Source organism: Platalea leucorodia, assembly GCF_965183815.1.
Source record: "Platalea leucorodia genome assembly, chromosome: 3".
Classification (NCBI taxonomy): Eukaryota; Metazoa; Chordata; class Aves; order Pelecaniformes; family Threskiornithidae; genus Platalea; species Platalea leucorodia.
Window position 1 is genome coordinate 62,866,452 of NC_138825.1, and position 14,508 is coordinate 62,880,959.

Here is a 14,508-nt window from a genome sequence, read left to right on the forward strand (position 1 = left end):
GCCTGTCTCTGGGTGGCACAGTGTGCCTGAGACAGCCAAATCTGCCCCTCTAAACGGTGACAGGGATCTGGCACCAGCTGAGGGACTACACCCAAACAGCGGTGGTGCCTCCCAGGATGCTGCACGCCCTCCCCAGGCACGTTGCTGAGGTGGACTTTTTTAGCTTCGTGCTTTGAAACGAAGCAAGAAGATAAAAGTCAGCTGAGGCCTTTAATTTTTGGTAGCCAGCGTAGTGCAATCACTGGGCTATGGCAACTGGGAAGAATGTAACTGGGCCGAAAGGGCGTCCTTGCTGTAGCAGCCCCACGGCACGGCGGTGCTGAGATGCCCCCGCTTCCCGAAGCCTTGCACTTAGGAATTCTCACCTGGCAGCAGCGCTGCCTCCGCTCTCCCTGCCCACGCTGTCAGGGGAGCTGGACGGGTGGCGGGCAGCAGCGAGGGGGGGCTCGTCTCCCTAACCAAGGAGCACGAGCGCATGCTCCTAGTGAGAGACAGCTCTCACAGCCTGTTCCCAGCCACTATGAAAACATTCATTTATTATTCAAATTTAAATTGCAGAAGCTATTCTTGGTGCTATGGTACTGCCTAGGGCCCCAGCTGAGATCAGAGCTTGCCCAGTTCAAACCTGAAAGGTTTTTAATCTGATTAAACAATAGCAAAAGTTGGAAGGGTAAAACAGAGACAGAGAATTGAGGTGAGGTTTTTTAAGACAACGGCTCTGGGCTAGGAGCCCCAGTTTGCTGGCTTCCACCCCTGCTCCCTCACCTGGCTTTGGGATGCTCAGGCATTTCTCCTCAGAGCCATGACATCTATTCCAAATGTCCCACTTGATATCAGTGTCCAACTTACACTGTGGCACTCAGCCTGCTAAAACAAATCCCTCTGCATTTCTGTTTGTGCGTAGGTCACAGCACTGGCTACAGCCTTGTATAAATACACACGTGCAAGCTTCATGTCAGCCAGCTCTGGTATCGGCACCAGAGAGCTCTGCCCAGATTAACCTCCCATGCCTGCACCCGGCTCAGTGGGGAAGGGCTGCAGCCAGTGCTGTATTCATGGCCACCAAGACCCTAACTACCTAGTTTAAACTGAGGTCAGGCACATCCACAGTACACTGCAATTATAGCCACAACATCGTCTAATGGGCATCATAACAACTAACCAGAATGAACATGAATCATAACATAACCATATTAAAGCCACTCCACTACTCGCCACATTTCCTAAATCTTCTTTTCCTCAGTAACTGAGGAGCAGCATCAGGAGAGGGTGTGTGTTGGCTGGCACCACACAAAATAAAAGCTCCTAGCTAATCATTTAGTCAGCTCCCCACCGCTGCGGAGAGGGCAGCCAGCCTCCAGCCAGACGCCTGAATACTGCAGGCTGCTTTTGAACCTCCCATTGCTCTGTGCCCACCCCACCTCAGCCACTGCGTGTTATGCCAATCGCTCTTTTTCTAAGGAGAGCTGTCAGGCTGGACAGCTGAAATGTCCGATCACCTAAACACTGCTGGGGGTGCTCTGGCACCAGAAGGAAGTGGCTGAGTTGGAGCTGGTCCTCTTTTCCAAAGAGCAAATAACGATGTTTTATTTATATAGCATCCTGCATGATTTTGGAGCTTTGCAAGTGCTTTTCCCACTCAGAAAAGCAGAAAAAGTAGAAACCAAGAGAATCTTACAGAAAAATTCAGATCTTTAGAACAATTTTTTTCAAAAACATCCACATATAAAAATATATCTTAGTGACAGAACACAGCCACAGATGAACTTTCACATGGCTACCAGGTGTAAACTGGTAGCAAAATATGGAGCCCTAATCTTGAATTGCAACAGATTGCACATTGCAACAGATCTTTCTTCTGCTCTGCTTCATGAAGTGAAATGAAGCTGGCAGAAGAGGCTGGCAGGGGATTATTTTCTCTGCCTTTGCTGGCCTTGCCTGCAGCTGCAGTCCACACATAGGCTACAAAACAGAGCTGACAAGGTGCCCTCTCAGCTTGCTCAAGCCCCAGTGCAGGGATGCAGCTTGAAGGAATCCAGTGCAGGGTCACGGTGGTGTGAAGTGAAGGGTGGGCTTTGCTCAGTGGTGGGGCTACACTGCATACCAGATGACATAGGAAGGGAGCAGCAACGCTCCTCTTGAATGGTGGAGTCCAGTGAAGCACATCAAGTGCTGCCTGGTGCAGCTCCTGGCCACAGCCTGAGCCACCGAGTGGGGATTGGAAAGATGGAAGAGGGGAAACCATGGCTGCAGCGTGATGCCTCTCCCCCAGCTCGCTCTGATGTCAGAAGCAGCTGAGCCAGGGTAGCTCCCAGCTCCCAGCTGGGCTTGTTGGGTCATGAAGAAGGCGGGTAAACAGCTGGGCAGCCAGGCTATACTGAGCTCCTCTGCTAAAGCCTGCCAGAGCTTACGCCCTCAGGTTAAAGTTGGAGTTTTGCAGTGCCTGCATGGTGAAGCAAGGCTTACAGCTCAGGCACAGCTCTGACCATGCTGGCTCTCACCTTGAGTTAATCCCACTGCCTGGTCCTGCACAGCATCAGTGGTCGGACCAGCTCAGGTTAGTCCCTGCCCATGGACATGGCCCTGGGATCACATTATCATTTTCCATTCTGTAGGTCATGCTAGGAGTCCTTTCCTGTAGGTGTCAGCCACAGCGGTATACAGAAAAGAAGTGTACAGGGCTTGTGAGGAAAGGCAGGGACTGGAAATCTTTGTAGGCTTTAATGCTGTCCTCTTGAAGTCTCCATGGAGTTACCTAGGGAAATATTTTCAAAGTCTCCACTTCTAGGGAATTCTTTTGCTTCTGGGCACCCTGTGTAGAGACACCATAGCTGCAACATTCAGGAGAATACAGCACCCATAATTCCCAGGTCTTTTTAAAATCACTGGCCTGGGTCTTTCTATTCTTCCTCAGTTTACCTTTCTGCAACAGAGGAATCATAATAGTTTGCAACCTTAAAAAGATGCAGAGAATTTCAGTTCCCTGATGTTTGTGGTTCATGGTCTCCAAACAGAACCTAATTTCCATGTCCAAACACAATACTTTTTTATTATCTTCTACCAAAGTAGAAGTTCACCATCCTGGAGACTGAAATTACTATGGTTATTTTTTTCCCTGTTAATGCAGATCACTCTCTACTCTGAAAGATTTGAAGAATTTCAGAAAACATTGACCAAAAGCAACGAAGTGTTTGCCACGTTCAAACAGGAGATGGAGAAAGTGAGTAGCAGCTCATACCTGAACTCTGTGCTTGAGACTCCTTTTAGATTTTGATATTTCTCACTGCAATAAATTTATCTGGGATGGGGACATTTTTGCATATATCTCATACATTCCTATATTTCATACAATCTCATCAACATCCAAAGAAGATCTGGGGCACATTCAGCCACAACTGACAGCAGCTTAGACTTCAGCACTGAACATTTCACTCTCCCTTTCAGCTAAAACTGAAATTGCCTTGAAGAACAAACATTTTACTTAAAACCTAATATGGAGGATGGGTACAGACCCCCCAGAGATACCAAAGGGGGAGTCTGGAGCTGCATTTGTCAGCCCATGTCTCCAGGAGTGCCCAGAGCCTCCTGGATGACTGACACTGGTACAGAAAGGTTGACACAGGCTACACATCTTCCCACTGGAGTGTGTGGGCAGAGCTGAAGCCCACCAACACCTTCCCATCATTATACCCAAGTGACTTTCCTTGCAGCTGGTGTACTTATTTCCTGTAATGAATGGGAATCAAAAACCACATGTGTCCACTTTCATAATAAACAATGTTCTGCTCTGCCACCAGGGCCCAAAATCCTGGTGCTCTGATCCAGGCAACCTCTAATGACCTTCACAGAGTTCAGCCTGCAGAAAACCAAAGGGAAAGATGGTGCTGTATAGCTAGCAGTGTGTGTTGGAGGGGACTAATCCAGAGAGAACTTCTTTGACAGTGCTGGCTCAGAAGATACAAGCCCTTCTTTAACTTCCCATAAATACAACACTGTGGTCTTTTCAAAGAGACAAACAGAATAATGTCACCTTTTCTCTGCCTTTTGTTTTTGTGATAGTGTGTACTCTGGGAGTTGGCTATACTTTACACACATAATCAGTTGGTCCTACTTTAGGACTGCAGACTGGAGGCTGAAAGTTATATGGCAGCTACTTAAAACTAAATCCATCCCTTAACATAAATTATTACTTAGCACAGCCACTACAGCTTCTGGTAGCAGTGTTATGAGTACAGCCAAAGACCTAATTAAAAGTGCTGCCCTAATTTAAGCTGCAGCATGGAATTCCTGTTGTGATTCAGCTTTTCCTCCTGCTTCTATAGATGACAAAGAAAATGAAGAAGTTGGAAAAGGATACTGCTACATGGAAATCCAGGTTTGAGAACTGTAACAGAGCATTACTGGACATGATTGAAGAGGTGAGTGGGCTTTTTCTTCTCAGGATGCACCTCTTCCCCCACATAATGCTTTAAGTAGGAGATGAGATGACCTGAAACTGCCAAAAGTCAATGAAAAATTTGTTCTTGAATCTATGGGTCGTCTTTTCAAGCTACCTTGGTAATTAGATGTCTTTAAAAAAAAAAAAAAAGACAAAAATCCCAGCTGTTAGGGCTTTTAGATTGTGCAGAGACATTCATTACGTCCACGAGAAACTGAATTATGTAACTGAATTTTAAGTGCTCTAAAAATGTGTGATTGTTAATGCTCTCACATAGAAGCAAATTGACATTAGTTCACTTCACACTACTTTCTTTCTCATAAGAGCATCCACCTAGGGAATTAATGTGCTCCAGCTAATGAACTTTAAATTCACACCTTTCGTTAACTTCTTGTGTAGGCAAACTCTAAGAGCCAAAAGCAAGTACTGTGGCTTACCATAGTTTTAAACATGCTGTCACAGGGGCATTGCAGAGGAAATTCATAAGCATGTTGGAACTCATTCAAATTAGATAAGAGGCTGCCTGTAGTTTCACCCCAAACTTACACTGAACTTGGACCAGGTCTTTCTGGTTAGCTTTGTAGCTCTGTGCTATTGCTATTTCTACAAGTTTCTGTATCTCTTGTTTCCTCACTGGGTGTAGAAGCAAGAAAATGTTCTAATTCAGGCTGCTCTCACAGAACCTAGAAGCAAAATAAACAAAAAATATAATACAGCTTGATTTCCCCCAAATTCACAACCATGCCCACCAGAAGTCCAGGTAGGCTTTTGGATGCTTATCTGTATGGACACCCACAATGTTTTTCCATCTCTGCACATCATCAACAGGTATTCCTGCAAGTATTTTTGAGTGAATTTGATCTGAATCTGTATGGAGAATGCTAAGACACTACAGTAACAGGGGTGAATTTCCTCTTGAAGCTTCAGTACAAAAGACCATAGTTATTGTAGAGCAGTTGGTGAAAGCCAGCTACCTGGCAGAGTCCTGTGAGGGCTGCCTGGATCTCAAATTTTTCCTAATTGCCAGTTCCACCAATGAATTGCATGCACCCAAACTCAGTCTGCACCTTTGTCTGATGTCTTTGACCACAGAAAGCCATGAGGGCCAAGGAATATGAGTGCTTCGTGCTGAAAATCCAGAGGCTAGAGAACCTTTGCCGGGCTCTGCAGGAAGAGAGGAATGAATTGTACAAGAAAATAAAGCAAGCACAGTTCCCTGAAGAGGTGAATGGAAATGGCATCTTAGAAGAAGAAGACGACGCTGATACGAGCCCTTCCTCCTCTGAGCAGGCGAGCATTGAGCTGCACACTGCTGACGAGAGCATGCTGAAGGAGCTGGCTGAAGCTTTCAGGGTGTCCCACAAGACAGAGGAGTCCCTCCCAAGCAGCAGCAGCAATCCAGAGACCTGTGGCACGCAAACATGTAACGCCACCCTGGTGCCAGAGCTCCCTTCTCCTCTCACCCCACAGTCAGAGGCCGGGAGTAGCTGTGATCAGCCCAGCACGAGCACACCAATGCCCACTGAACACATGCCAGCACCCACTGGGAGCCTGCCAGCGCCCACTGAAAATATGACAATGCCCACCGAGAACCTGCCAAAGCCCACCGAAAGCATGCTCGCCCTCCCAGAAAGGGTGCCAACACCCACAGAAAGTGTGCCAATACCTCCTGCGAGCGTGCCAGTACCCACTGGGAATACACCAAAACCCATTGAAAGCATGCCAGCAACCCCTGAAAATGTGTCAACACCCACACAAAACATGCCCACTCCCCTTGGGAATATGCTGGTACCCACAAAAAGTGCACCAAAAGCTGCAGAATGTGTGGATGACCCAGCGGAGCAGTCTGTCCAAGGTCAGTCTGCAGAGCAAACAGGGGACACAGACATGGAAGCAGTGGATTGAAGACACTGGTGTGTCCAGGCTTGTCTTCTACAAACCACAGCTCTAATTTGTTCTCTAAATTGATACCTTTTTTTTTTTTAAAGAAAGAAAAAGTGGGTGCTAAAACACACTCACATATCTGTAGGCAAATGTAATGCACTTCTCTTTGCCACCACTATCCAGTAATAATGGGTCTGCAAATTTTGCTGTCCTTCATTTGCTTGAAGCATAATATTTTCTTAATGACAGGAAAATACAATGAAATTACAGGATCTTTTTTCCCAGGCATAGTGAGTCATCTCATTCAGCAAGATACTTTTAGAGCGTTGGAGTTTCATGTTTCAAAAATCATCGCAATTCATATACATATATTTAAAGCCTCATAATTAATTATATCTATTTGTTATGATGTTGCATAAAAGATGGCCTACTTGGACACGTAGTGATTTTAATAGATGAGGTGAAAGGAATCTGTAATTATAAAACAAAACAGTGAAACTATCGATGTGGTCAGTCATATCCAAGGAGAGGTGCAACAACAAAAGGTGAATTTTTGTACAAGTAAACTACCACTCAGCACTATGTGGCCTGAACACCCACAAGCTCTTAGCCTTACCTTGAATTGGTCTTTTCTGCTTAGTGCGCTAAAAGACGTTTTGTTTTCAACAGAACTACAGGGCAGGGGAGAAGATCTTTTCTAGATGCCTCATAAAATGACTGAAAACAACAGCAATTTCAAAATTGATGGCAATTCCCAAGGTAGGGGTCACAACCGTCTTTCTGTATCCAACAGAAACCTGCTAGTTTGTCATACTATTTGGGATCGTGAGCCCAACAGAGGGGCTCATGGCTGTTTCCAGCTCACAAATGAGGTCAGAAGTTCAGAAGTTGGTTGCAGATGCTGGCTTCTAGGCCAGGAGCAGAAAGCAGGGTGGAGCTGCACTAGAAGGCACCAGGATGTATTCCAGAAGATACCCCTGAGATCATGCTTCCAGATCGTCCCATCTCTCCCAGTCACAGCCACATGAACCTTTTCACCGCAGCTTCCTCCTGGCACTGCTGCATGTGCTGATGCTCCCAGGAGAAGGGCGAGTACACCTGCCTGTCACCCCGTTCGTTGGAGTGGAGCATAAGTAAATAGCCCAGAAGCACGCAGGTACCAGGAAAGCAGGAATCCCTCTCACAGACACCTTCAGGGACTGGCTACGTTCTCATGCCCTCTCTTGTCTAACCGGCTCTTCCCGTCTGCCTGCCAACATACCGCTGCTTAATAATGTAGCTACCTTGTCAGAAACTGGTTGATTCTGGCACCAAGAAAAAAGATAAAGAAGGAAGGGGGCAAGAGAGGGTACCTACCCAGACAGCTGCATGGTCTCAAGCAAGGAGATTAAGAAGGCTTTTTGGAAGAAGGTTAAAAAAATCCTGTTGGCACATTTCTTGTTTCTCATCCCCTTCCTCTGAATTCAATCTAGGCCTTTTGGAGTCTGAGTTGGATAGCTTAGGAATTTGAAAAGAGCAATTAAACAAGATGTCCAGAGGCTGGAAAGGGAAATGTTACAATCAAACAAACGCATCCCAAGAAGCCCCTGAAGACAAAGTGACCCATTCAAGCCAAAGTTGAAATACAGGTGAACCAAGAGAAAAGATGCCATCTTTGGCAGACCATGGGAGACTGTGGTCACGGAGTCCTTCTGGCACGTCACCCTCCGAAAGCAGGGTTTGACTCTTTGCTTGCTGCCAACGTGGTCCACACCCTGGTTGTGTATGTCTGTGTCTGCACTGCTTGGTCCAGCCTTTTTGAGAGCTAACCGTTGGAGCACACAGAGCGTGATTTGCAAAAGTTTGTTTTGATACGGCCTTACGAGTAGCTATTATGGCTACAGTTTTCAAATGTGGATGCCTTACCTTAGATACCAAGACTGACAGGATTTATTTCATGTCTTTAATCACCTGAAAGTAGATTATTCAAGTCTTAGTTACCTTAAGCTCCTTTTATAAGCAGTGGAGAATAGGCATCTTTTGAGGACAAGTCATCTCATGCTAAGACTGGCATCCAAGACGGAAGAAATTACTTTCTCTCTGAAGATGCAATTTCTCTTCACTGATTCTAGAGCCAGCCTAAGACAACTAGCTTAAATTTAAAATGTCTATTACTAGGTGTCTAAATTAGGCAAGATGAATCCCGTCAAACATTCAGATTCAAAGCCCTAAGCAAATGGCCATCTCTGAAAACCAAGCCACTTACGTGCCTGTGAAAATGTTAACCTATAACAAATCCTTATCCTAAGATAAAAAGTTATACTCACCTGATTTACTTTTTTTAGTTTCCATTGACTTGAGTCTGTAGAAATCTAGTTTCCATTACAAGTACAAGTTTTGTTTGTTGTTAGAGTGACTTTTAAAATTAATGCAATTTATATACCCGTTAATTTTTTTTTCCTTTCTTGGTCTTGTTTGATTCTGTTGCCGTTTTAGTAATTACCTGCATGAAACCAACTTCTTTTTCTTCAAGTAGGCCCTTAGAATGCCTTTAACTGTTGAAGTTTTCTTATACATTCAAATATTCAATTACATAATAATAACGATCAACATGGCCTTGCAACTTTAGCTTGGTTCCATTTTGCATAATCATTATGGTCGCATCTTTAATTATATAATTTTTGCCTCATACCTTCCAACTTCAGCAAGCAGGGAGACAAGGATCCTACAGATAAAAACTTCCTACATAGTCATGATTGATTCTTATAGCATCATCCCTCATGAATAATTACACAACCTTCTGGGAAAATCACTCCCACTCTATTCCGCCTTCCTCATTTTTGCCCTTTTAATTCTTGCATCTAAAACTGCACTCACATACTTGCAATTCCTATTACTCTGTGAGTTTCTACCCACGTACCTGTTGCTTCTCTTCTTCTATACCATCTACCAACTGCATTTTATCCCAGCAGTTTCCTCCTCATTCTCAGTGCGTACATACAACACTGAAAGCCCAGGAGAGCAACCCTCCCAGCTTTTAGTTCCAGGATTCAGCCTCACATGTTTGCAAGAGATGGAAGAAAAAATTATACGTAAAATTCTGATTGATACCAGGTTGGATGGAGCATTTATAGTCACACTGCGGGGACGGTTTATGTGTAATCTCATGGCCTATAGAGCTGTGGGAGGCTGGAATACCCTCAGTAGAGGTGGAAAATGGATAAAATTTCACCACGCACCTGTTCGTCACCCCTTGCATCAGACTGGCAGTTTAAACCGCCATCACCATCACAGATTTCTGTGTGTTAACCTACTTTCTCCCATTCTTCTTCAGCATTAATTGCTGGCCTCCTCTTGTTCTCTTCTTGTACTGGTACCCAATATAAAAGCTGCCTCTGCATGGTAACAGTGTCCTCATGAAAACTCTTTGGGCTTGCAGTCTGTACGTCAGCTCTGCTGCACTTCTGTCAGGTACCTCCGCATTCAAGACACAGAAACCCACCACATTTCTGTGATCATTCGGAGGCAGTAAGTAGCAGTGAGACATGCGTCTTCCCTGCTGTTCATCCTTATCATCATTCTCCTACTGATACTGCCAGTCTCATCAATCCTCGTCTGTGCTGTGGTCGCGTCCTTTAGTCTTGCTTTTATTTCACATAGTTATTCCCATACCACCAGGCACAGATCTGGAGGGAGAAGAGGTGGTGATTGTAGCTATATCCTCCTTAGTAAAACCATCCATTGCTGCGCTGCTGCCGAACCAGCAACAGCCTTTATTTGCAAAAGTTGCAAGGAAAGAACAAAAATATTTTTCCTTTCTGCATGTCTGACCTTTACCACCTCAAAAACTTAACAGCTCCCCTGCTGAACATGTAAAACACAACATTTTTCAATAACGCAGATTTTATCCAAATGTGAGGGGGTTTTCATTATGACAGCTAAACTCACATCCATGATGCTAACATGACCTTCTCACCTAATTTCTGATCCCTGTGGCAGACCACAGTAATGATAAATCTTGTTGATGAGAGATTAGTAAGAAACAGCTGACCTGTTTCAGCTTAACTTTTCCCACAAAACTGAAGTAGATGCAGGCATGGAATATAAAATCCAGATGACAGAACTGCAGCAATAGTGCAAGCGACCCAAAACAGGGATGTATGATGAAATACAGTGAAACTTTCATTATAGGCTTCACTATTAGTGTCATCTTTAAATTCACTTTGTCAGTCAGATTGCCATCAACCACATACGCAGCAGTCGCCGGATTCACACCGCCCCACGCTCTTTTCAATGAACATCACTGCATTTATCAGTATTGGATTTAGACTTTTCTTTTTGCTTTATAAGGAAATGGCAGCAGGACTCCTTCCTCTCCTGGTCCCACACACTACCCCTGCATTGCCATTCATACTAACTTTCAACCATGACCTTTGCTTAGCCAAGGGGCAAGCATAAGAACAGAGATAACCCTGCCCAGCTGCGGCACTGCAACGCAGCACCTGCCAGCTGGATGAGGAAGACAGGAGGACTGGGAAGGGCAGACACAGAGAAAGGGGGTTTGCTGCACTGGCGGTATCCCCATCCCCTGAATTTTTTGTACTAACATGGTTCACCAGTGTGCAACACTGTTTTTTCTACTTAGAAAAGAGTTATCACATCCCTTTCAAAGATGCAGGAGGAGACAATGATTGTGGCTGTGGCAGGACAGTGCTGGACCAGTGCTCAAACCCTGGGGAAACCCAGAAATGTCAACATTCACAGTCCCCACTGGCTCACAGCTTCACACGGCTGACAGCTCAGGTTGCCCTGCAGCCCTGGCCGCTCATCACACTTGACCCAGCACAGTGAGTCAAGCGGTAATTGCTCATGGGCCTCAGACGGCTGAACAAACCATGACCCAGCTCCCCCTCCGCAGGAATGGCGAGGAGTGGCAGAGGATCTTACACTTTGGCCCCGACCGTGGGAGAGGGGTGGCAAAGAAAGACAGAATCATAGAATCATAGAATGATTTAGATTGGAAAAGACCTTTAAGATCATCAAGTCCAACTGTAAACCTAACATTGCCAAGTCCACCACTAAACCATGTCCCTAAGCACCACATCTACCCGTCTTTTAAATACCTCCAGGGACAGGGACTCAACCACTTCCCTGGGCAGCCTGTTCCAGTGCCTGACTACCCTTTCAGTGAAGAAATTCTTCCTAATATCCAATCTAAACCCCTGCTGGTGCAACCTGAGGAAGATGCCAGGGTGTATGCCATTTGTGAGCAATTTTCTACATCAGCAAAGTAGCTTCCACACTCCTTCTTATATTTGGAGGTGGTCTGAAAGAAAGGGTGTATGAAAAGCCAAAAGAGGTAATGGTCCAGAAATAAGCCCAGAATAGTGTCTTTTACAATATTTACATCACACGTGTATGGACAAGGGTCTAAAGGGAATGCCCTTTGCTTTTTGCCCCTACTCAAGGGAGCTACATAATGTAAGCATGCCTGGACAGAGCAACCAAAGTCATGCATCCTGGCTAGGGCAGCCCTGGGTTTACCCTGCGGATGCGGCAAAGGCATGCACATACACCCATTCATGTTGCCTAATGAGGCATGTGCTCTGTGTCCCATAAGGATGTCCTGTAAGGAGGGAACAGCCGCATCATCCTCCCTCCCCATCACAGCTGCATGCGGCCCTGACTGGAAGACTGGGAAAAGCTTTACATTTCCCTGTGTTTGGATCCTGGCTTGCTTTTTTCCTTCATGCACCTCTGATTTGAGGTTACTTTCTCTGTTTATCCCATTGAAAAGATTTTTATGCTTAAAAGAAAAAAAGGGAGAGGCGTAAGTACAAGTCTGTCTCTGTCAAAGTTAGTAGGATTCAGCTCTGAGGTGCAGATGAAACACTTGCAATCCAGCCTGAGAGAAAGGCAGCCTTAGCAAAACACTCTATGCTCAGCACAAAAAAAGATTCTGAAGGTGGGCTAAGATGTCACACCTTGTGGCCATGAGCCATGAGACAAAGAACAGATGAAGAAAATAGCTCATGTTCACTGATCAAGAAAATAAGTTCTGTATTAGTAGAATATTCCTTTTTTCTGGGGGAGAAAAAAAAAAAAAGGATGTTCAGGAAGCCCTCTTATTTGCATGAATCATTTTATACACTGATTATCAAAATACACCTCAGAGAGTGCCTTCAGAGGATCCCAAAATGCTTTGCAGGCTATATATGTTAAGGAATGAGTTCACTTTGGGCTGAGGGCGACCTGCTCTGGGTTGTAACGCTGCAGCAGTACACTGCAGAAATACAGAGAGATGGGGCAGAGGCTTTCACTAAGTATAAACCTTCAGAGCAGAATCCAACCACTAACTGTCTGGTAATAGAAAGAAACCTTTTCAATGACCAGTTTATTCCCTAATTGCCTATTTTTTGTGCCGTGCCCTGATAATTCTGGTTGTGCCATCAGTAGAAAGTAAAGGTTCAGCTCTTTGCAGGTGTAAATCAGAGTAGCTCTTTTGGAGCCAGATGAGCTCCACACATTGACTTCCAATGAGAATCCTGTCCAAGGGGCTGAATTACTGGGCCATTAGCAAGTCCTCTGCTCCTATGAAGCAAAACATTTTACCCAGCCGATACTTCAGGGGCCCTGAGAGAGACAGAATGGATTTACTCAATTAGAATTTGGCCAACACATTGCATTTAATGAAGCCACTTTTAGGAAAGGTGCCAAAAAAGCAATTTTTATTGACTACAAGTGGCCACGGCCTCCGCTTTGCAGCTCATCCAAACACAAGTGCTGCAGTGCTCCAGCTCACATCCCCTTCTCAGAAAGGAAGAAAGGCAGAGCACCATTTCTTCAACCACTTCACCCGGCAGCTCTTCGCTCTTTCTCACACTTCTCCCACCCAATGACAGGTCTAAACCTATTCTGCTTGCTGCAGCTTGCTGGATAGACCTTGTTAAAAATAGAACAAAATATTATTAGATACAGGTTTCATTTCACACGAGATCTAGGTCAGGGCTGACAACACTGTTTGAGCTGCTGCAACAGCTCTCAGTCTCCATGACGGGGGAGGTCCTGCTCCTCTCACCAGCTTACGGCTCTGCAGACACTCCTCTGCGCTGGCTCTGATGCTTGTCAGGCTCCCTGATGAACTGATCTAACTCACTAGCCCAACACAAAAGTAATCCAACTAAGGAAAAAAAGATTATTTTTCAGCATGTTAGAGTGCTGAAAGATAAAGTGGGCATAGTCCTTCTGGCAGCAGCAAGCTACTACGTCAGCTCAGGTGTACCAAAATCCTGCTCACTTACTACTTAATCACAGCGCTACCTAAAGTGTGATCTTCCTATTCCCACAGCCAGAGACAGAATACAGGACCAGACGGACGACTGTTGTGAGCAGCAGGATAATTTTTATGCTTTTAAAGACTAGCTACCACTGAAGGAGTCCTCCTCCCTCCACTTCTGCTGGGTATCACAGCCTTGTCTCCTATGTGGGTGGTGGCACCCCTCTGCAACAGCTGTGGGTGCATTTGGGGGTTAACCTGGCAGAAAACCAACCTTGCAAAAGAAAAAAAAGATATTTTTTTGCCAGTGTGGCTCCAAAATTTGGCTTACTATGGGGTTGGGGTGCTAGTGCTTCACTTAGTGCAGAAGCTGAGAGGAGCCAAGGACTTTTGAGCATCCACGTGCCCCCACACATCGGTAACACTCAGGCCATGAAGAGCTCCTCTGGCAGATCACATCACTTCCAGTTTGCAGAGGTGGGCACTTTTCTAGGCCAAAAAAGCTACCTCGAATGGCAGGCTGTGGCAGCATCTGCCTTTGCAGCCCAGATGGAAAAGGTGCGCTGTACAACACCATGGAGCCCTTAAAGAAAGGATTATGGTCTAGGCACCAGGGGAGGCATCTGAGGTCCCATCACCATTGCTAGCTCAGCGAGGCATGCTGTGGACACAGGGCCGGGTACCTTACCAAAATGATAATAGGGCTGGGAGAGCTGGTTTGTGTGACTTGGGCACACGGACCATGCCAGACCTCTCCCAGACAGGGAACCTTTCAAGGTCCCTCCTAGTTTTATCATTCCATGATTTGCCAGGTGTCAGCAACATTAAAGTTGTGCACTGTGATGCTCAGTCCCCTTTTCAATCCATCCCTTTGGAGGGTATTACTAAAAAGAACCAGAACAAAGAAAAGCAATAGCTTTTTTAAAATCAG

At 45.5% G+C, this 14,508-nt stretch overlaps 1 protein-coding gene across 1 annotated transcript in view; it reads left to right on the forward strand.

Annotated features, from left to right (window-relative positions):
• The window catches only part of TXLNB (taxilin beta), a gene marked incomplete at its 3' end in the record, with an annotated part of 28,775 nt that extends 22,432 nt beyond the window's left edge, over positions 1-6,343 (forward strand). The window contains exons 7-9 of the mRNA XM_082307316.1: positions 3,128-3,220; positions 4,323-4,418; positions 5,531-6,343. Coding sequence (XP_082163442.1) covers positions 3,128-3,220; positions 4,323-4,418; positions 5,531-6,343 — 1,002 coding nt within the window. The remainder of the gene's footprint in view (positions 1-3,127; positions 3,221-4,322; positions 4,419-5,530) is intronic.
• Between the last annotated feature and the right edge of the window lie 8,165 nt (positions 6,344-14,508).